The 23,687-nt window shown below is 42.2% G+C and overlaps 1 protein-coding gene across 8 annotated transcripts in view; it reads right to left on the reverse strand.

Moving 5' to 3' along the window:
* Positions 1-23,687, reverse strand: part of FAT1 (FAT atypical cadherin 1) — a 135,036-nt gene that overhangs the window by 33,244 nt on the left and 78,105 nt on the right. For all 8 annotated transcript variants that reach the window (XR_009258925.1, XM_058720023.1, XM_058720020.1 and 5 more), the window contains 6 exons: positions 18,602-18,663; positions 14,523-14,852; positions 13,723-13,933; positions 10,850-10,989; positions 5,652-5,927; positions 5,285-5,495 (listed from right to left, as the gene is read on the reverse strand). Coding sequence is in view for 7 of the 8 variants with exons in the window: in XM_058720023.1 (XP_058576006.1) it covers positions 5,285-5,495; positions 5,652-5,927; positions 10,850-10,989; positions 13,723-13,933; positions 14,523-14,852; positions 18,602-18,663 (1,230 nt within the window). In the remaining variant the exon portion in view is untranslated. The remainder of the gene's footprint in view (positions 1-5,284; positions 5,496-5,651; positions 5,928-10,849; positions 10,990-13,722; positions 13,934-14,522; positions 14,853-18,601; positions 18,664-23,687) is intronic.

Genomic DNA, 23,687 nt, shown 5'->3' on the forward strand with positions numbered 1-23,687 from the left:
GTTGTAGAAGGTTATCCTTTTGTAAGGCAGTTGATAATTTTCCAACGGTCCCTCAAAAATCCTTTGAACATACTTCTACTTTCAGCATTTATCACTTGCAAGTTTTCAAGACTCTTACTCATTATGAAAAGGAAGACTTCAATTCACCAAGAAAATTTAACAAGGTTCGAGAGAGCTGCCCCTTATTTTAAATATTCAGGGAATTGTTGAATGCTCTTGTGCATTACCTGCCCTACTGTGTCGCTTTCGAAGATTTCTGTAATATTCCCTTCTTAATCTTTTTCAGGTCACTCTACCCTCTACGTCAGTGGTTCTCAACTGGGGGCGATCTTGTCTAGATGGACGTGTAACAATGTCTAGACACAGTTTGAGTTACCACCACGTAGAGGGGGAGGGCGCTACTAACTTTCATTGGATAGAGATCCAGTATGCTGTTAAACATCGTACAATGCACAGGGCAGCCCCACAACAAAGGATTTTTTGCTCCCAAGTGTCAACAGTGCTGACAGATAAACTCTAAAATAGACGGCTTTACTTGTTCGCTTTGGGCCTTTTCCAGCTATACTGTAGGTGCCTTTTGCTGCAAATGCAACTCCACAATAGTCCAGGTTTTGTATCATCAACTGAAATCTTTCTGAAGACACTGGCAGCTTACTGAGGTCTAGCAGTTTACGATCTCTTTGGATAGATTACAGCAGTGTGAGGGTCCTCAGAATGGATGCACCTACACACACTCCGTCTCCGTTCTGTTTCACCTCCATGAGTCCCGAATCCATCATCCCCCTCACGGAACTGAGTTTATTTTCCCCAAATGAACTATCCCACTTCCCCAAAACAAACCTGACTTGCCACTTAACTGTTTTTTTTCAAGTTCTGTTTTCGTCTAGGTTTGCAACCACGTGTGGCCCTTCATAGGCCAGAATCACTTAGTGCGATTTGGCAACGGGGGATTAACCAAGCACTCCTTTCTCCACATCATTACTAGTAAACACTTCCCCGACAGCCTTCATTTCCTTTCTTTAATACTTTTTCCCAAAATCCGTAATATAATTTTTTCTGAGGCCAGACCGGGTCTGGTTTTCATTAAGCCTGCCCAGTTCCACATCTCGGCCCCATGGCCATGAGGAATAGTCTACAACAGGGCAGAGGCCGGGCTCTCTTCTCTACAAGCCCCAAGTTCCAAGCTGAACCCTTGCCCATGAATGGGTGAGCCGTGAGGCCTTTGCCACGCCTCACAGACCCTAACTTCTGCCTGTCCGCATGTATGAGTCAACAATCCCAGATTCTCTCACTGTGCTTTAGTCAGTCACCAGAACTCCAGGGACCTTTCTCACCCTACCTGGGCGCCACCCAGGCCTTCCAATACTGACTGTTTGCCTGGACTAATATGGAGACTGAGAAAACCTTTGTACAGTGGTCTGCATCCCCACCCCTTGGGCTTTCCCTAAGTCTGTACTAAAGAAGCAGCCGACCTAACATATTTTATATTCAATCCTCTCTTTGGCATTTCTCTTATCTTGTGTAGTGAAATCTTAAAGCTTCAAACATGCAAGGCCCAACATGGAGGAATGAATAGATTTTCTCTGCAGTGAAACAAGCTGGTGGTATTAGAACACTCTACTTTCCACACAATGCGCTCCCTGCCCTCCCAGCCTTGCTGGCTCTTCATGCCTCATCCCTGCCAGAACATTCTCATCTCAGGATGACTGTATTTGGTGGGTTCTTTCTAGAACAGTCTTCCCCAGCTATTATCATTGCTTCTCCATCCATCCATCCATCCATCCACCCATCCATCCACCCACCCATCCATCCATCCATCCATCCATCCATCCATCCATCCATCCATCCATCCAGGTTTTACCCAAATGCCCTTCTGCTTAGAGAATGTGGTGAAGGCTTCCTTTACCTCCCTAATCAGAATGGCTGTTTTATTCTCTTATCCTGTTTTTTCTTTATAACACATATTGCAACCTTCTTATCCGTTCTTCCACTAGAATGTAAGCCCAATTTAAGCATGGCTTGTTTTATACATTCTTTTATCACCTGTGCCTAAAAAGAATGCCTGACACACAGAGACATATCCTATGTCCTATGTAAATATTTGATGAATGACACAACTTCTATGCATGGATGGAAAGATAAATTAAATACCAAATAAGTAGACCAGAAGCCTGAAAAATATTAATACATTCATCAAAGCACCATATTTATATTTTTACTTGGTTCTGTTTTTCTGCAGTTTACTTCTATCACTACCAACAACCACGTGTTAGATTAAGCAGTATATTCTGAAGTACATTTTGACAAAAGCAACACATACTAAATGGAAATTTCTGATAAAAATTCTCATCAGTATATAGGGGCGCCTGGGTGGCTCAGGTGGTAGAGCGTCCAGCTTCGGCTCAGGTCATGATCTCACGGTTTGTGAGTTCGAGCCCCACGTCAGGCTCTGTGCTGACAGCTCAGAGCCTGGAGCCTGCTTCGGATTCTGTGCTTCACTCTCTCTCTGCTCCTCCCCCACTCAAGCTTTCTCAAAAATAAATAAACATTAAAAAAAATTTTTAATCAGTATATAAAATTCAGAAACATTACTACCAGAAGTATCTTAACAGGAAGGTTAAACAGGAACCCAGCTAGCCACTTAACAGTGGGTTTCCGACATACATATACAGTATGGAAGGAATCATCAGATTTGCAGATGGGAAAGCAACATACTTATGTGGAAAAACACTGCAGGGCAGCTGAGTGGCTTAAACATGCAGAAATACACGCATGTTATTTGTCAAGAAATTAATAGGGCAGTGGTGGAACTCTTTACTACGTTGGGGGCTTAAGTCATTCACTTTAGCTGGAGATGTTGGTGATTTCCGTGTAGCCCTAGATCGTTGTGTCTGAAGTAGGCAATTATCTGGACAAACGTGTGAATTTGGGCACATTAGCTATGACTGTATTACACACATACACCCCAAAAGAAATGTCAGAGAGCTATGCACAGAAATCTCTTTCTTCCAATGGTGGACATGCTGTGGACCCTCAGTAAAGCGCCGACTGCCCAACAGGATTGGCAGCCTCAAGTGTGAAACGTACAGTTGCAATTGCACTTCTGTTTAACCTAAGTGTGAGGAAGAAAATCAATTCTAGTCAATAAGGATATTTACAGAGTATCTTCTATTTCCAGGCATTATGACAGTTTGGAAGTTACAAATAATCTACTTTAAACACACACACACACACACACACACACACACACACACTACACGGTCCAGAATAGGGCGCTGATGTCTCTGAACACGTTAAGTCAGTTGTTACTGAAAATATCCTTTAATTAATTCCTTTTTCCCTGAAGGCTCCTAATGAGACCAAACTTTTTGCTCAATGAATTGCTGCTAATTAAACATGCAGTATTACAGCCTGAATTTGTAACTCGTTTTCTGAACTTTATTAAATGTAACCTGACAAATGAGAAGGTGAATATGAGTAACTTAAATGAAAGGTATTATGACCACTTTACATTTCCACCTATCCCAACAGATTCACACACACACTCTTCTGCATTTTAACAGTAGGTGCTGCCTACAATTTTTGAGCACACTTTTTACATTACCAAATCTATAAAAATTATCTTCTAAGAAGTTCAAATGCTACACTGAAATAGGCCCTTGGTATTATCTACTGTTTGAGTGGAGATACAGTTCATTCTTGGAATACCAAATTACTAATCCCATCAGTCATCGCAAGCATTTAAAGAATGCACATGCCTTTAGTGAGGCACCAAGAATCGTACTTTAACCACCCAGTTGTTGAAAATTATGTGAAAGCTAAGGGGAAAGTTGAACATTTTCTCCTACACAAACCCAGGCGGTTTGTCTGTGAGAAAATTATTTTACTGAAGTGAGCAGGCATGCACAAAGGGAATGCACTGTTTTTTTAACAACGAAAGTTCTGACCCCGTGGAAAAACCTTCATCTTTGTTCAAGGCACTCACTACATTTTTAACCTTGAACTACGAGCAGCACATAAGATCTTATTTGAAAGTAATGGACTAAATTTGGTTATTTTCAGGGAAACAGATGAAGCTTCAAAAATACTAAGAAGTAAAAGTAGTTTAACCACATGAAACACATTTTTTAAAAAATTATTCTCCATGTACCCAGCTTTTGATTATATGACCTATAGTCAATTCATACCTCTACACCAATACCAATGTCTAGGAAATGCATAATTTCTAAATATGCAGAGGAACAGAGTTATAAAAGAGTGAGAAGAATGAAAGAGACTATATTCTTTGTAGTAACAATGACCTTGAGAAATATGGAAAAAATGGAAGCTGCCTTCTTGATACTTAATCACTTACTCATTGTATTTGGCATAAGGAGGGAAAGTTCCAAAGCAAGATAAATTCTGACAGTACAAAACATATGCCCTAAAGCAGATCCCTGTGTCAATCAGGGGCTTTCCTTTGCCATGAACATACATTTGTGGAGCAGTGATAGCCTCTACCTATCAAGTTCCTAGCACGGCACCCATGGAATAAATAAATGAAAGACCGAATAGCATCATAAAAGAGACAGAGAACAAAATATTTCACTTTGGTACAACTATTTCTGGGTGATCCTCCTTGTGTTCGCCGGCAAGACCCTGGATCTCTTGCCCTGCCACACCTAGAAGAAAGGTCCACACCGACAGTTCAGTTGGCCTTCCTTGCCCAATTCCAGCAGGCTCCTTGGGCTTTTCAACATTTCCAGTCCAAATCGCCACGCTGGGCCCTACTGCAACAACCCAATTCCATGAAGGAAACTCAACTGTAAAAGGTGGATGACAAGGGCAGAAAAACTAACCCTGGAAGGGGTAAGCAGAGGCAGGACACCAGCACTCTTGTCGTGGAATTTCCTGCTCTGCCCAAGAGAAAATACTCCCTGGCTAAAAGTTAAATTACTAAGGCCAGTGGTTTCCTAACAATGTTTCATAGTTAACAAGTCTTATGGAGGAAAATGTCGAATGGTTACAACATTGTGGAAATAAGGAACTGGACCGGTTTTCTTCACTGCAAGACTTCTCAGAGCCTTGAATCACGCTAAGAATGTGAATCTCTTTACTGGAATGTAGGAGTCTCACGAGTCTCACCTTGCTTTCTAAAGAGGCTTCTTTCTCCTAATATGTAAAATGGTAGCTGAAGATCAATTTAAGCCATTTTTACAGTGACACACAGAAATGTTTCTAAATGTGGAATTTTAGAAAAGAAATGTACTTTTTAAAGTTAACATACTGAGGGCTCCAAAATTACCTGATTCGATCGAGTACAGCACTTCAGCGTTCTTCCCTTTGTCCTTGTCCAGAGCTGTAACCTGCAACACTACTGAGCCAATAGCTGCAGATTCATAAACCCTCCCTTCATAGGAGGAACTTGTGAACCAGGGGGCATGGTCATTGGTGTCACTGACATTGACAATAATCCGTGCAAAGTTGCGCTTCACAGGAACATCTTGATCCCGTACCTGAAAGATTCAATACATTATCATTCCTGTGTGTGTGTGTGTGTGTGTGTGTGTGTAGGGGGGGGGGTCCCCCTATATGGGATTAAAAATCACTCTTAAACACAGGAAACCTTTCAGAAACCAAATACTGGCCAAAGGATGAGCAGAAAGCCGTACCATGACGGTAAGAACATGTTGGTGGATGGCTTCATGATCAAGTGTTTCAGAAGTATAGAGAGAGCCTGTCGCAGGATCAAGACGAAATTTCTTGAGACTCAATGGATCAATGCTGCTCTGCAGTGTATAGATGAGCTTGTTTTTTTCATCCTTATCCACAGCACTGATTTGTAGAATTTCTGTTTCTGGCACTGTGTCTTCAGGAATAACAACTTCATATTTTGATGTAGAAAATTGAGGACGATGGTCATTTGTATCTATTACTTTGATGAATACCTATAATGACCAAAAAGACCCATTATAATATCCCTAATTATAATATTTTAATATTTATAGAATCAAGGGGAAAAATCAGGTGCACAATGGGGAAAAAAACGGATTTAGCAAAATAAAATACAAAATTGGGAAATAAAAACAAAAACCTAGAATAAAAAAAAAAAATCCTTAAAACTTTTCATTGCTTCTTACCTGTATGAGCAAGATAATGAACACCTCTCTAAATTCTTGAGAGTAACTTTGGAGGGCATATGTAACACCTTTCACACACTTCTTTCTGACTGAATACTTAATTCTCTTAGGTCACCACTAGAGAGATATTTCTAGAGTACTCATGGAAGAGTAACCAAGAATTTACTTCAGCACGATTTACAGAAGGCTAATTTCTTGTATCAGATTTGAATCTGCAACCACCACACTAATGAGGAGAGTACGATACTAGATGATTACTGTGTTGATCTATTTATTTTTTAGATGATTCCTAGTATTTAAATTTCTCATTCTAATCTTTAGGACTCCAAATTGCTATTGATAAATTAGAAATGTGCTTTAAAATCTTCATTACATTTTTGTGACCATAAAACTTACATATAAATAGGAAACACATTCATTTCCTAAAAAAAATTTAAGGACACTGAAAAGATACACTCTCTTAAATATGTCAGCACAGGGGCACCTAGGTGGTCCAGTCTGTTATATATCTGACTCTTGACTTCAGCTTGGGTCATGATCTCACGGTCATGGGATCGAGCCCTGTGGGCTCTGCCGTGGGCATGGGACCTGCTTGGGATTCTCTCTCCCTCTTTCTCTGCCCCACTTATACTCTCGCACTCTTTCTCTGGGGGGGAAAAAAAAAAAAAGTCATCCTAGAATAAAAACCTTAGAGGGAAAAAAAGCCAATATTAAAAAAACTTAGTCCTAAGCTGAATTAAAAATATTTTTTTTTTACTTTAACAGTAAGAGGATTACTTTTCAGATTGAAAAGATGTGTGTGGATAAGGCATAGTGCAAATCAGTACCAATTATAATAAGATGGTTTAGTTACGAACAAGAAATCTGAGCTTCATAAAGAGGTTCACTAGTCCAAATGGCACAGTAGGACAAAGTCCCGGGAATGCAGAGGTTTTTATTAAGCACACTGGTGCAGGAATGTGAACTAGAGGTCTTTCCATGGAAACTACACCAGTGCTCTCATAAAACCCTACAACATCACTGATGGACTTGTAACATTAAACTTTATATACTTAAGATATGCATTCACTAAACCACAGAAAGATTTTATGTGAAAGTTATGTAAACATTGAAAATTACAGACCATTTTTAAAAGGTCAGTGATGATCCAAAAGAGATGGTTATAATTTCTCTAAGTTAAACCATTATATATTCATTTCCACTATAAATTTATGTATTATTTTTCTAACGAAGTTAGTGTTGGGCAGAGGTACTTTGGCTCTAAAGTCAATTAATCACAACTAAATAGAAGAGCTAAAGTAACAACCTTTTTAAAAAAAATTTTTTTTTAATGTTTATTTACTTTTGAGAGAAAAACAGAGACAGAGTACAAGGGGGGCGGGGCAGAGAGAGAGAGAGAGAGAGAGAGAGAGAGAGACAGACAGACAGAATCTGAAGCAGGTTCCAGGCTCCAAGCTGTCGGCACAGAGCCTGACACAGGGCTTGAACCCAGGAACTGTGAGATCATGACCTGAGCCGGAGTCGGACGCTTAACCAACTGAGCCACCCAGGTGCCCCAGTAACAACCATTTTTGATACAGCAACTCCACTGAAACAGGGCCGCAGGGCCCTTATACACTCGGCACTCACCTACACAACACTGGGGGGCAAATATATGTGCAACAGCCTCTGCCCTGGGTAGCTTTCAACCTCCGCATGAAATGTCTTACGCATACGAAGCCACATATTATCAGGTAAGTTATCAAGTAACTTTTTAGGAGCCCAGGGATGGTGTGGGACATTTGAAAGCTTTTAAGGAGGAGGTAAGCCTTGGCTTGCGTAGATGATCAATGTATACTGGGATTGGGGGGGACGCCTCGGTCAGACGTGAAGGCAAGTAGTAGCATCACACATCCTAGCTTCTGGAGACTGGAGAGGAGGACATCGAACTAAGAGATGGTAAAGGAGAAGGGAGAAGGGAGGATCCAGTATGCAGAGCCTTGAGAACAAAAACTCCCGTGTGCTTTGAACTATTTGTTCGGAGGAAATTCACCTTTACCTCCTCTTCTCAACTGGCAGACCATTCTAGCAGAGCAAGATGAATCGCAGGCATGGAGAATGGGGACAGGGAGGTGACTCACGTGTCAAGTGGGGAAAAGAGTCCAAACCAGTGCTGATACGCAATAGCGAGTGCTCTGTGGGCGCACAAGGGCAACTGGTTCCAGGGGCTTCAAGCACAAACACCCCGTGTGCTACCTCACTCACCCCTCAGAAGTGCCTGTGAGGACAAAATCACGATGCCCAGTTTCCAGATAAGAAAAGGGAAACACAAAAGGTTTTAGCCACTTGCTAATGGATAGGGTTAAGAGATTCAACCAAATGACCTGAGCATCATGTTGACCGATGCTTGAAAGAAACCGTAAGAAAACATGAAAGCAAAGCTGTTTTGAAGAAAAGAAAAGCCTTAACTGGATTTCGTAAGTTACCTCGAGACACCAGATAAAGCAAAGTGACTTGAATCAATACCCATCAGCATCCTAAGTGGAAAATGGCAGGACAGGAAAACATGGAGCAGTGATGTTTCCAGAAGGTACTGGGGGTTACACTGTGACCCGCCCCCCACCACCACCCACCTCTGCTGATGATGCACTCACTATGGCTTAACCCCACATCTCCAAATCTCCCCCAAATCCCCAAATCTCCGATTTGCCCTTGGCTATTGACCTCAGTGCAGCAAAACTCACTCTGTTGGTTCCGGACTTTTACCTACAAACCTGAATCTACTGGGCTGTGTTTCTGGTACCTTTATCAACCTGGTTCTGATCTCGGTGATGCTCTTTAGATGGTATCTGCTGCTGTGTTCTCACTCATACTCCTATCTCCCTGTCATCCGCCCCACATGGAAACGTAAACCTAATTACTGCGTCCCCTCTGTGTCACACTTTAACAGGTCAGCGTGGGCTCTGTAACCACTAATATTCTGACTACCTCTCCCCGCCAGCAATTTCATTAGAATATTATCAAGACCCCCTGAAAATGACTCAAAATAACTTACAGAAGTATAAATGAAAGATTGAAACTGAAGACATTCTGCATCCCTCAAAACACTAGAATCTATTTGCCAGGATCTATGCGATATTTCAATCAACCTGCACCACATTTCACACTAAGCTTATGACTGTCCTAGCTAACACTACAATTATTGGGGGAGGAGCCCTCTGCTAATTACTCACCTATGTAGTAAGTAGTAAATCCTACAGGTAAACAGAGCATCTTCATTAATGAGAACGCCTGGCACAGAGAGCCATTTAGTTCCTTTTGCTAGATTTCTGGCTAGTTGATTATTTGAGCTGGTCCACATAAAGTTATACTCTTTGAGCCTTTCAAAATTTATCCTGTTAAATTTATTACAATTCTTGATATTTTTATTCTCATGTTCATGCTCTAAAGCCTAACTTCTATAATGGGAACAGTTACTGACAAAAATGAAATTTTAATACTGTGCTAAAACGTTTACATGACAATCTCAAAATGACCCCAAAGCATGGTACATATGTCAGTTGCAAATACACTAAAAATCACAAGCATTTAGAGAAACAAATAAGGCCTTTTCATAACTGGCTCTAAATTATCTACTCACTTATTCGTTGAAAAGACATCTCAGACTTTTAGTCTTCAATCCTACGAGATGATTTGACAGATGGCTGTCTCATATCAGATTTAAATTAGTATAATTTAAGATAAAAAAAAAAAATTGGTTGAGGAGCCTGGGTGGCTCAGTTGGTTAAGCTCCAACTTTAGCTCAGGTCACGGATCTCAGAGTTTGTGACTTTGAGCCCTGCATTGGGCTCTATCCTGACAGCTCGGAGCCTGGAGCCTCCTTCAGATTCTGTGTCTCCCTCTCTCTCTGCCCCTCCCCTGCTCAAACGTGCGCATGCCCTTTTTCCCCTCTCAAAAATAAACATTAAAAAAATAATAAAGATAAAAAACTGGAATCCAGGAGCATTTTATTCAGTATTTAATTTCCTCTTCTTTCAGAGTACAGCAGATTATACATAAATCTTAGCTTCTACAATCCTAAGGTAAGCTCCAAAGGTGCAGGATTTTGTTTCCTAGTATTTAGCTTCTAGAAGAAACCTGCCATATAACGAGTGTTTAACAAATTCTCTAACAGTCCACAATGAGAATCAAAGAGAATTTAGACTTAATTTATAGGATTTTTGCCATTTCAATTTGAATTCCCAGTAATCTGACCATCTCTTAATCATCAGATAGGAACAAATAAAGATGTTAAGTGAATTATGACAACAATTTCACCATTTTATACAGCCCTAAAGTAGCCAAGGTGGGGGAATTGAGAAAAGGGATTTAAGACATAATCAATCACTTTAATGAGCTTTAATGAAAAGGACTCGGAGAATTCATCCTCAAGAGTTATAAATTTTATATTAATATTGTTCAAAATCAGCAAAAAATTGAAAGATTTTGATTAATTAAAAGCGGGCTTTTTAAGTCTTCTTGCAAAATTTCCAAAACTGGGTAATTACATGCCAAACCTAAACTGAGATGTGCAGTTAATTTTCTTTCCCTAAATACAAAGCCTTGGTGTGCATATGTGGAAACTCTAACAACACAGTAACTCTGTGAGCCTCCGAGGGCAGAATCAACTGCCCATACCACCCCCGGACCCCGAATATCAGAAGGTCATACTAATCTTCCTCTGATAAATGCATCCTCAGTAAGTTACCTACCTGTGTAAGTATGGCGGTGGTTCCGTCTGTGGCTTCGACTGTGAGGTTATAGTTTGATTTCTGTTCTGCATCAAGAGGTTTGGCAACAACGATCGTTCCGGTGCCCTTGTCAACATCAAAGTGACTGTCATAGTTGCCACCTAGGTTAAATTAGGACATACAGAAGAGTAACAACAGGTAGGTCATAGGATGAAATTCTGTCATTTTGTGGCTTTCTACTTGTGAATGACAGGGGGGAGAAAAAAACAAAACACTTCTGATATTGATCAAGGTGATTCCAAGGAGCTTTCATTTTGCAACACAAGAAAAGATGGGCCAATTAGAAAGACAATGCTTACTAATGCAAAGTTGAGCTCTCTAATTTCAAGGGAAGCTAATAACTGAGAGGAAAGCAACTCTGAAAACAGAAAAATGTTGCTAATATTGCCAACGAATTACTTTCGATTTGCTCTTTCAGGGGTTCTGAATAGGTCTTTAATTTATATACCTCAGTAGCTATATAAAGCATCACTTACTAACAAAAATCGGCTATTTAAACGTTTAATTACACACACAAAAATTATGACACTTGAACGAACTGCCCTAATAAATTAACTATTCAAAACAAATGTTAACTCTGGAAAAAATAATGGCAGTTAATGTCAATTAGTCCTGGCTCCTACATACTCGAAAAGAAACTTTCCCCATTGTTGCCAAACACAAAGCTTAAGGAAGCAAAAGTTTCTGTGCTACGAGCATTATCCAAATGCATTCCCAATTATATCCTAGATAAAACTCTTTTCAAATCCACTGCACTGGAGATACTTTTATCAATGAAGCGAAATGGAATGAAAATAAAGACTTAACGTCATGATGATGTTCTATTACAAAACGCACCAGAAAGCAAAACGAAACACACAGAAAAGCCACAATCTTAAGCTCAACCTAAAACTAAGGATGATCTGGAGATGTATCAGAAGTCAGCATGTCTGCAGCTGGGATGGGTGACCATGCGCACACCATGGAAACAGAGGGCAATGAGAGAGTCACTGGACATGAAACAAAGCTTTAAAAACTGACGCTTTGATCTTAGATCGCATAATCTGAGGCAAATTATGTGATCTCAGCAGATACCTTCTGCTGTACAGTTCAGGTCACAAGTCACCTGCAAGACGTGAAACGCTTCTCTAGCAAGTGTGTCGCCTGGCACAGCCAAACAGAAGCAAGCGAGCGTGGGAGGCAAGCACAGAACAAGGAGGAGCAGTCAATCAAACCAGTTCCAAGTGCAGTCAGTGTTACACGGGGAAGTTACACACGGCACAGCCTGCTCGTCTGCAAGCGTGACAGGAGTTAACAGACAGCACTCACACTATTTTGACCGCAGTTAATTACAAAAATAATCCTTTTCTTTAAAACTAAAGTAACGGCTGGGGGGCCTGTGTGGCTGGGGCGGCGAAGTGTCCGGCTCTTGGGTTTTCAGCTCAGTCATGACGTCACAGCTCGGGAGCTGGAGCCCCACGTCGGGCTTTGCGCTAACGGTGTGGAGCCTGCGTGGGATTCTCTCTCCCTCTCTCTGCCCTCCCCCTGCTGCTGGCTCTCTCTCTCAGAATCAATAAATAAACTTAAAAAAATAAATAAAGGGGCGCCTGGGTGGCTCAGTCGGTTAAGCGGCCGACTTCGGCTCAGGTCATGATCTCGCGGTCCGTGAGTTTGAGCCCCGCGTCAGGCTCTGTGCTGACGGCTCGGAGCCTGGAGCCTGTTTCCGATTCTGTGTCTCCCTCTCTCTCTGCCCCTCCCCTGTTCATGCTCTGTCTCTCTCTGTCTCAAAAATAAATAAACGTTAAAAAAAAAAAAATTAAAAAAATAAATTAAATCAATCAATCAATAAATAAATAAATAAAAATAACAGTTTCATAGGTGTTGATGACATCAACAATTTCATACAATGACCCAAACTGGGAAAACAGGTTAACAGTCTAGTGTGGAAAATTAAAGAGGTAAAAGCCTGTACCCCCCTCGCCCTGTGGCCCTGGCAGCCTAGTCCCATCGGCTTCAACCCACTGAAGTAGCATTTGGGGTACGGAGGGTGGCTAAAGGACAGAAGAGGGGAGAAAGGAATGTAAAGATCCAACTGGAGAGGAGTTGCAATACGTACTTTTGCTTTTAAGTATCTTTGTGATTAAGGTAACGTGAAGAAACAGCACTTAAAAACCTAAGATGTCAAAGTTTAATGCGAATTTCTTTTTTTAAGTATGTCAGAATAAGGTAACACGTTCCAGGTCTAAACTAAATGGCCGAGAAAAAGGAAAACTGACCTAGGCATGTCATTTTTATTACAGGGTTATTTCATCTAGTGAACCCTGCTTCCCACATTCCCAAAGTGCGGTAAGTCAAACTTAAAAAGGCCATAGTTGGCACTATCATTGTTAAGTCATACAAATAAAATTTGTAAGCTTATTCCCTATAAAGTACTGACTGACCTGAGACAGTCAAGCAGGCAGTTATTTTAAGCATCCAAACCATATTCACTAAAAATAGCCATGTGCCATGTTATGTATCAAGAAGGAAAATCAAGAAGCTGTGCTTCTGAACCAAAAACATTCAGATTTCTAACTCTTTGATGCACTTCTGAAAACCTTATTTTTAGGTTCATGATACACAGCACCTATTTTAAACAAGGTGAGTACGTGCTGGATATTGTAACACATTTGCAATCAAAATACTGCAATTTAAGACAAATTCCCCACTTCTGGCTCTTGCTCCCAATTTTAAGTCCTGAGATGGACACAAAAATCAGAAAAAGAGACAGGTTCTCAAAGACAGAAATAAATCAAAGACACGTTCTCCTCAGTGTAACCCACACACGGACAATGAAAACTCTGAGCCACGCTTACCAATGATATCAAACCAAAGAGGCGTGCCAGGGGGCTCCACAGATATCACTCCAATCATGTGAGCAACCGGGTCACTTTCCATGACAGTAAAGGTAAAAAACGGTTCTTCAAATGAAATTGGCTCCAGGGACGGTTTGGGCTTGGAAATCCATTCAATGTGGAGTCGCGTGGTTGATGACTTTTGGGGCCGACCATTATCAACTGCCTTAATCTATAAAATGTAAGCAGAGGGGATAAAAGGAGCAAATTAGAAGTTACACCCGTAAGTGAAGCACAGATCAGTTTGGTCTTAAACTAAGTTAATTTCAAACAGTATCTATATCTGTGTATTCCCCATGTTTAACGTTTGATTAAAAAGAGCAACCTCTCAGGGAGTCTGGGTGGCTCAGTCGGTGTTCAGCATCCGACTTCAGCTCAGGTCAGGATCTCGTGGTCTGGGAGTTCGCGCCCGACGTCGGGCTCTGTGCTGACAGCTCAGAGCCCGGAGCTTGCTTCGGTTCTGGGTCTCCCCCCCTCTCTGCCCCTCCCCTGCTCACACAGTCTCTCTCTCTCTCTCTCAAAATTAAACAAACATTAAAAAAAAAAAAAAAAAAAAAAAGAGCAACCTCTTCATGCCACAGTCAATGTAAGTAGTAACTGGAGTGACAGCTGAAGAGGACAACCTAAGCCACATTTCCCAAAGTCAGGTCACAAACACTGAGGCTACTTATTGAAGAAAGAAAAAGTTACAAGAGAAGTGATGTGAGACCAGATTAACAGTCAAAGTATGTGAGAAATTCAAAGACCAGATCTTAACTCACTGAAAGGATATCATATTCTCCAGCTCCAGAGAACTTCTTGGACGAAACCACTCCGGTTTTTGGCTCAATGAAAAATTTGCCATGCTCGTTTCCATCTTCAATGCTGTAAGAGATCTCTGCATTGGGACCTTCGTCTTTGTCTGTAGCGATAACACGATAGATGGGCTCGCGCTTGGAGTTTCTTTCTCGTTCTGGTCTTTCCCGCTCTGGGAGTCTGATTTTGTAGAACTTTTGTAGGAACTGGGGTTTGTTGTCGTTTTCATCAAGGATTTTCACAATTACTCTTGCAATGGTTGACTTGGGGGGGCTACCATTGTCTGTCACGGTAACCTGTGTGTGAAAGGGAAAACAGGTCAACAGAAGTTTTTAAAAATAGAACTACATAAAAAGCGACTACCTTCCTCCTAACTGAGGATACCCTGTATTTTGCATAAACCTGTATTTTGCATCTCACCCAGCACTAGGACGCACACCATCTCCTCTCCTGACAACAGGAGGCAAGGCGACGTGTCCCATTCAGACAGGGACCCCGGCAGCAGGCGGGGGGCTAAGGAGGAGGCACAGCAGGAGCCCCGCCTCTCCCCTCACCACGCTGCCTGTCCCAGGGCTGCCACAGCTGTAATGCGCATGTCGCCAAAATGGCAAACTATCAGCAACATCTTTTTGAATCACGGAGGAGCTACAGGGAGATTCTGCTTTTCAATAAAGAGTCCTCTTAGGAAAAACATCCACTCTCTACCCTTAAAAATCACATCTCCACATACCGCATTAAAAATCATCAGTTTAAAATATGTGCAAAGTCACGTGCCTCTTCATACTAGCCGTCGCCCTTTTGTTCTGTTGGACCCTGTTCCTGCACAGGAGTCCTCCACATTCAGCAGGGCGGACATAAAAACTGTCATTCCAAACCCACTTATTCCATAAGATTTTCAGTAAAAAGAACATAAATAACAACCTGAGGTCTTGAGGACTGGTGAATGCTTCCATATGCGCAATTTCATCCCGAAATCAGATGTCCACTATTATTTTGGTGTGTACGTTCAAAGCAATAACCCTAGGAATAGCTCCCTCACCACATCCTCCAAAATTAATCACTGAAATGCATTTTTAAAAATATTGAAGTATACTGCAGGTTTTTGTGGGACTCATTTTGTTTTTAAAGCTTGGTGAGTATAAATCTGTTGTTTATAAAAATGTGACTATAGGGGCTCCTGGGTGGCTCAGTCGGTTAAACATCCGACTTTGGCTCAGGTCATGATCTCACAGCCCGTGAGTTCGAGCCCCGCGTCGGGTTCTGTGCTGACCACTCAGAGCCTGCAGCCTGTTTCAGATTCTGTGTCTCCCTCGCTCTCTGCCCCTCCCCTGTTCATGCTCTGTCTCTCTCTGGCTCAAAAACAAATAAAACGTTGATAAATAAATAAATAAATAAATAAATAAATAAATAAATAAGTGACTATATCCTAATAGTACTCATCAAGAGTATTTAAGTCAAGTAGCTGTTTCTCCTTAAGTACATGATTGGGGCACCTGGGTGGCTCAGGCGGTTAGGTTAAGCATCTGCCCCTGGGTTTCGGCTCAGGTCACGATCTCACGGGTTTGTGAGTTCGAGCCTCGAGTCTGCACTGTCAGTGCAGAGCCTACTTGGGATTCTCTCTCTCCGTCTCTCTGCCCCTGCCCCCCACCCCCATCAAAATACACAAGCTTAAAAAGAAAACAAAAATGAAAAAAAATCAAGTGCATGATTTACCTGCTCACACTCTCAAAATAAAAACAAAATTTACAATTACTATTTAATTTTAACCTCCCTAAACATTTCCTTTGGATCAGTTTTCAGATGATCTTTAGGAAAAAGAAAGAAAATTAAAGAGAACTAGAAGCAAGCACTATGTTTTGCGGTATCATCACCAACATGGTTTTAAGTTTTGGTTCAATAACCAGCAGCCAGTAACACAGCTTTTAACACGGAACTGAAAAACTCTTCCAAGACAGGCCAATCGACACCGGACTTGGCCCTCAAACACCCCACCAAGAAGGACTACAGAAAACATACGAGGTATGTAAACAAACCATTACAGTCTTATTTCCCACCAACGTCTTACTATCATCTTCAGAGTCCTAAGTACCTTACAACTTGTTCCCATCCAGCCTTTGACAGGTGCCACCAACAGGTGGCTCTGGAGTAGGGCGCACAGCCAGCAGGTGTCCCGTGCAGCTCTGACCAGGGCATGGGCCCAGCACGATCCCCATGCCAGGGACCGGCCACTCGGGACAGATTGCCACCGGTTCCTTTTCTTCAGGAACCACATTCTCCCTTCTGTCAATCACTGTAGTGACTGGATGAAAATTCTAAGCTCTGCTCTATCAGAAGGAAAGAGAATTCAAGGGACCTGTACCACCGACGGCTGGATGGAACACACGAAGAAATTACTAACTGTAATGGTGGCTGTGAAGCACCTTTTCTACACAGGATATTCATGTGCACACGTTACACAGCTATAAAAACTACGTATTTTACTGACAATTACAAAAAAATCAGACCAAGGGGGCACCTGGGTGGCTCAGTCGGATGAGTGTCCGACTGTGGCTCAGGTCATCTCTCAGTCTGTGAGTTCGAATCCACATCGGGCTCTGTGGTGACAGTGCAGAGCCTGCTTTGGATCCTCTGCGCCTCCCTGCTCATGCTCGCTCTCTCTCTCTCTCTCTCTCTCAGGAAGGAACAAAAGGAAGGAAGGAAGGAAACTGGACCAGGGATGAAATGAAATTAAGCAGGCAGCATTATGAACAGCAATAATATAAAAAGAGAGATAGCTACATATTAATATAATATATATAATATAAATAATATTTAATTATATATATAATATTGAATAATTATATATATTATTGAATAATTATATATATAATTTGAATATAATATTCAAAATAATAATAATAAATCACAGCTTAGAACTTTCCCCAGGACCCACACTGGCAGAAGGGAAGATTCATGCAGAGAACTCGACAAGCACTTGGGTCTTTTCCAGCTATAGCTCCAATGATCAACACTGGCTATTAACGTGTGACACAGAAATGCCAGCAGAGGTTACATGTCTGCTCTGCGTCCCTCCCCAAGTGCTGTCTCTTCTCAGCCCCCTCCTGGCCTAGAGGCCGTGGCTCCCGGCCGTCGCATCCGGCCCGCCGTCCACAGGACACTACGTGCCCCCCTCCACAGACTCCTATCCCTGCGCCTACAGGGTGCCGACCCTCTACCAGCAAACTAGTGAAGGACAAGCTGTGTTTCTTCTTTCAGGGACTAGAAGACATTTTAAGTGAGCTGTGAGCATGAGAAGCCTAGCAGAAGAGACCCTGTCAGTCTTCAATCTTTTAGTTTAGAAATGTTTACAAAGCACAGGCACCTGGGTGGCTCCGTCAGTTCAGCGTCCAGCTCTCAGTTTCAGCTCAGGTCATGGTCCCAGGGTTGTGGGATTGAGCCCCACGTCGGGGTCCACGCTGACAATGCAGAGCCTGCTTGGGATTCTCTCTCTCTTCCCCCCTCTCTCTGCCCCTCTCCTGCGCTCTCTCACGCACTCTCAAAATAAACTTACTTCTTTTACAAAACAAAACACAAACTTTCTACAATTCAATTTAAAATGCAAAAACAAGGCAATTACTTAAGGATAACGATAACAAAAACTGGAAACTAGCTACAGTTGAATTAGACCTATTATCATAAAAAATCCTGAAAACAATACTGAGGAAAAAGATGTAGAAGGCCTATAGAAATACATCTCATGTAAATGAAAAGGAAATTTCAATAATACCGCTTTCATTTGATTGCTCTGTGTGTGTTGTGCATGTGTAAAGCACAATAATTTGAGCAGTCCTGTATTCTGGGGATAGAAAGGGATTTTTTAAAGGGACATGAACCACACTCACAAAGGTTTGGTTTCCCCTTTATTTTCCTTTCTAATAATGACCAGGAGGCAATATAATGAAATAGTAACAATTATGAAGACTAGTTAATGTGACCACGAATGTTCTTTCCCATGATATTTATAATTATAGTATTTTTAAAATAACTAAAATAAAGAAATGCTTACTTCTAATATATGTTCATCCTGCTGCTCTCGGTCCAGTTTCCTTGACGTTGTTGTGATAAGACCTAGGAAGTGGTAACAGTTCATTAATCGTTACAAATAAAGTCAAAATATTTACAAAATATCGTCACTGAAACCTCACTGAGCACAAAAGTCTGAGCAAATCTCTGATCCTGAAGGGAAAAAAAATGATTAATCCAGGTTCAATCATTTTATTTACAACCAACACACTTCGCACTGTCTCATTTTAATGGCTCTTAAACACAGTAAATGACAGAAGGATGAAAAAGTGGCAAAACTCCAGTCACCTTCTTGATGTGGCCAGTGGTTTGAATATACATTGTTGTCAGAAGGCATTTTTTAAAAAGTTGAGATGAAGTTATCCAGGATTTCAAACTCCTCTAACTTCTGCAGAGACAATTAAGTATGAAGTGACAGAAAAAATCTTCTGTAACTGTATTAGAAGAACCAGTGGAACACATGGTCTTATTACCTCCCAATCACTGACCCTCCCATGACTTATTACCTCCCAATCACTGACCCTCCTAAGTGGAGACTCGTTATAAAAGTAATGTGACTTTCCAGGAAATACTGCTCAGATGTCAACTAATTTCCAATGGAAGAAAAAAATAAATGATCCTCAAAGAAACCCCATATTCTTTATCTCCTTGATTCTTCTATCAAACTAGAAAATCTATAGTTTCAATCTGTCTCCAGAACTTTAATAACAGTCGATGTGAGTGTCCACATAGGTTGGATCCTGGAAGACCGTGAAAACTGATTAAATCCTTTCTGTACTTCACAAAATACACACAAAATTGCCCCAACCACTAACACAGCCTCCGCAGCCTGCGCTGACAATGGTCAGGGGTGTATACGGTGGATCTGACGTCAGATCAGCAGCTCAGGTAAAACCTTCTGAGGCAAGACGACTGGCAGGAACAACCTTTCTCCGGCCCAGCTTTTTGTGGTTTTTTCCACAGGAAAATACTTCAAATAATGTATATTTAAGAACAGATTTTATCACTATAATTGATTTTCCCCTATTATCCCTAAGTAATTTCACACAACTACCAATTAAAGGCTATTCAAAACGATTCTCTAAATTTGTAAATGAAAGGTTCGTGTTTTTATTTAATTTGATGAGGATTTTTTTTCTTCCCTAAAATAGTTTACTGAGGATCTCGATCAACATGATCTTCCCCACAATTCAGTGAAGCAACGCACTCTTGCTGATAAGAACAACAAAAGACTATATTGTAAACTAGAATCTGGGGGGTTTCCCAAACCACACTTATAGATTGAAACAGGTTCAAGGAAAATGCACGGCAATGCTTAACGGCGTAAAAATGTTGCTTAATGTGGCAGAGGTTTGATTTTCATTAGTCAAAAACCTTTTAAAGTTAATCCCTCTTGTTTCCTATCAAATGTTTACCGCTTTCTGATGGTGGTTTTAAGTAGTTCAAGAATGACAGGAAATCACTGTGATTCGTCCCATCGAACTGTCCTAAGGTGCCCATCGAAAAGCTGTCATCAATGGTAACATCACAAGGGCAACAGCTTGGCACATTCTCAGCAAAACAGGATCCTGCTTGTGAAGAGCATCATCACTTGTTGCAAGAATGCCTGCTAGCAAATAAGTTTCTACAGCCAATAACCAAATGCCCATTAGCAATACAATCCCCCACTTCACGGCTTGCTTACCGCACACTTAACAAAGGGTGTGTGCCCACATCCACGCGACAAATTCAACAGAGACAAAGAGCAAACCCAGGTTTATTATTTGCACTCTCCATATGCTTCAAATTAATTCTCCTCTGTTAACTCAAACGGAACATTAACTCCGTCTGAATGCAATGAATTCTAATGTTATGTTCCCTTCCTACACACCCTTTCAGCCTAGTTACTGCTATCCGCTCCCCCACCTCTCGGCTCAGACGTCACTTCTGAGGCCTGACCCGACAGGTGTGCCTGGGGTCCCGCGGCCGGGCTCCACACTCACATCTGCCGTAGCGCGGCACGGCCCCACAGGACTACGGTCACTCACTCCAATCTCCTCTTGCTGCCTGCAAAGCCTAGGAGGACAGACTGCCTTTCTCGCCCATCTTGGTTATACTGCTACACCTCTATTACCCTAAAAGAAAATACTTAAACGTGTGAACCAAAAAGGGGCAGCATTAAAACTACGTATTTGAGCGAGACAGACACATAAACTACCCTAAACTTGGAAATAACGATACACATTTAGGGCTCACGTAGGCGCCAACAGAAAGTGACGCAGCATCTATTTACAGGCAGGACGTGCCAGGCGGTCCAGGGGACGGTGGCGTCCAGCAGGCACGTAGAGGCCCAGATCCCTCGTGCGGGGGGCAGGTTCCACCCCAAGTACACCTGGGTTACAGGTGTACCCAAGCACGTCTGGGTTCCACCCCAAGTACAAAAGGCTGTGAGGAATAAAGGGAACGGTGGGCCAGTTTTATGAAAGTAGGGTCCAGCCACGTTTAGAAAGCCACGAAGAAGCCGAGGGAGCGGCAGGCTGAAGAGAAGCACCACGTGTCGCAGGAACCGGGGACAGAGAGTTTTAGGGAGGAAGTCCCTCCCCCGAGTACGTCAGAGCAGCTCAGCCGAGGAGCTAAAAGGAGAGCCAGAGAGGCAGGAAGGAGACCAGGACGGGTGTTTCTTTTATGAAGAGGAGACTTTAGCAGGCCAGCACGGAGCCATGCAGAGAGTGAGCTCTGAACGCAAGGGAAGATGAAGCCCGAGACCAGAGCTGACCAGTACACGAGCCACCCGAGACCAGAGCTGACCAGTACAGGAGCCACAAGCATTGTGAGGCAACAAATTCAAATCGCACCTACAATAGCTCGTGAACACAGAACACACTTCAGACTGACAAGACGGCTTTTCTGGATTCACAACACTCCTACCAGAAGAAATCCCATCAGAAGCGCCACGGTGCTTTCTTTTGCCCAACGCCAAAGGGCGAGGCTGTGCCTGTGCATCTGGGGGCGTTGGGGGGGCATGAGGTGCCCTGCCCCTTAGAGAAGAGAGAAATTAATGCTTCTTGTGGAATTTGCACACCAAATGAACCCCGGTGAGAGAACACATTTCCCAACCAGGAAGGAAAATCCCAGGAAAACCGGGACGTCCTTGGAGCCACCCCAGGGAGCCACATTCCAGCCACGCTCACTTCGCACTCACTTCCGCTGCAATTCTGCACATCTCGATGCTGCTAATCCCTCCGCCTGGCCTACCTGACAAGCACCTAGTTCGAAAGACGAATCCGAAGTGTACCTTTTCTATATGCCCAGTACGTGTTATTAACCCTGTAGGCATGGAATATCCTAATAAGGATATCCATTTCTTTCATTTTAAACATCTGTGTTCATCTGTTACGTTTATTACTAAATCCCAGGAGGATCTATACTAGTAGAAACAGCACGAATCTTCAGAACTAGAGAGAAACCTTCAACATTAACGAACTCGCCTGCCTGAGTCAAAGAGAAGTTAAACAGTCCCAAGACCACCAGTAAGTCATCATAGCCAGGACTACAAGTGTAGTTTTCCTGAGGCCCCGTTGAGAGCGTTTGGGGATTCTTCTCTTCCCCATCGCATCACGCTGCATCGTTTACTATACTTTAGGACTTCAAGTCTCCATCAACTCTGAACTACGACTTACATAAAACTTAAGGGAGCACACACGCAATCAGCAATAGTTAATCATTATTCATTTAGTAGGTCAAAAAAAGGGAGACAAGGAAAGAGTGGGCAGGAGCAGAACAATGTATATGCAAGTGCTGCCTTTTCTCACTCTTGCGTTCCATCTTTTTTGTGGAGCACTATTAAACTAAAAATAGAAATGCAAAGACAAAGTTTCTTTGGCCTACAAAAACATCTCACTGTGCAGACCAATACTATTATAAATGTAAGTGAACTGAGACAGCAAACACCCTACATTCTCACCAAGTCGCAGTGGCCACTTTACTCCATAAACCTATGTGAAACTAAGAAGCCAAACTTCCCTGTTTGACGATCAGTATTAAAAAAAAACCATTCAGAGTTTTCCAAGGCCACGTTAGCATTTACGGAAGAGAATCCATTTAAGGATACAAGAAAATCAGATTAACTAAAATGTTTCGATACAGAATTTTACTCTGACGTTTCTTACGATACCAAAAGCCATCTCTAAACTTCTCAAAGTTGAAGAGGTCAAATGGACACCACGAAGTAGGGTAGCACTTAAAGATGAACGTCAAAGAATCAGCAGGTGAGGATAAGGTGAAATGGTCCGCAAAGGCGGAGCTATACGTAGGTATTCATTCAACCATCCTGGGGGTGCGCTAAGAACATAGAGATGACAAAGAGGCTTGTTTTCAAGAAACAAGGGTGAAAGCAAAGACCGCATTCAACAAACTATACACAAGTTAGACTAGAGTGGAGGGTACACAGAGGACGCAGGGAGAAAGCAAGGGCTCTTGCTGAGGGTTCTGTATTCCAAGAAAGCTTTAACTTGGCTGGACGATGAGACACACGTAGTCTAGCCATCTCTATTGTTCCAGGAGACAACCAGCCCACCACTCAATGTGCAAGCAGCCTCGGAGAGAACCAGCCGAGCGACCACCGCTGCATGAAACATCAGCCAGGCCCGGACAAGACCAGAAGCGCCCAGCAGAATCCTATAAGAAATTATGGTGGTGGCTGTTTCGAGCCACTAAATTCTGGGACGGTTTGCTCCACAGCAAGGGCAAAATAATGCATCAGATGACCTCACCTCTAATTGTTATCTGACTTACTACATGCCAAGGTGGTGAGCTTTCAATAAATTTTCTCATTTAGTCCAGATGTATGCAGGTAGCGGTATCTGTATCATGACACGTTACCCTTGTTACAGGCTCGGAGAGATTAAATTGCTTTCTCAAGGTCATTCAGCAAGAGGGTGATTTGGAAGTTCGATACACCAGATCATCAGAGTCTGAAGTCCACAATAAGAACGAGAGAACCCAGGGAGGCACTGAAAGATTAGGATCTATAGAAAATGGTTTGAAACGTCAGTACTGTGGATGTAACTAGATGGCAGTCAGAGATGAAG

Source organism: Neofelis nebulosa, chromosome 3 (assembly GCF_028018385.1).
Source record: "Neofelis nebulosa isolate mNeoNeb1 chromosome 3, mNeoNeb1.pri, whole genome shotgun sequence".
NCBI classification, from domain to species: Eukaryota; Metazoa; Chordata; class Mammalia; order Carnivora; family Felidae; genus Neofelis; species Neofelis nebulosa.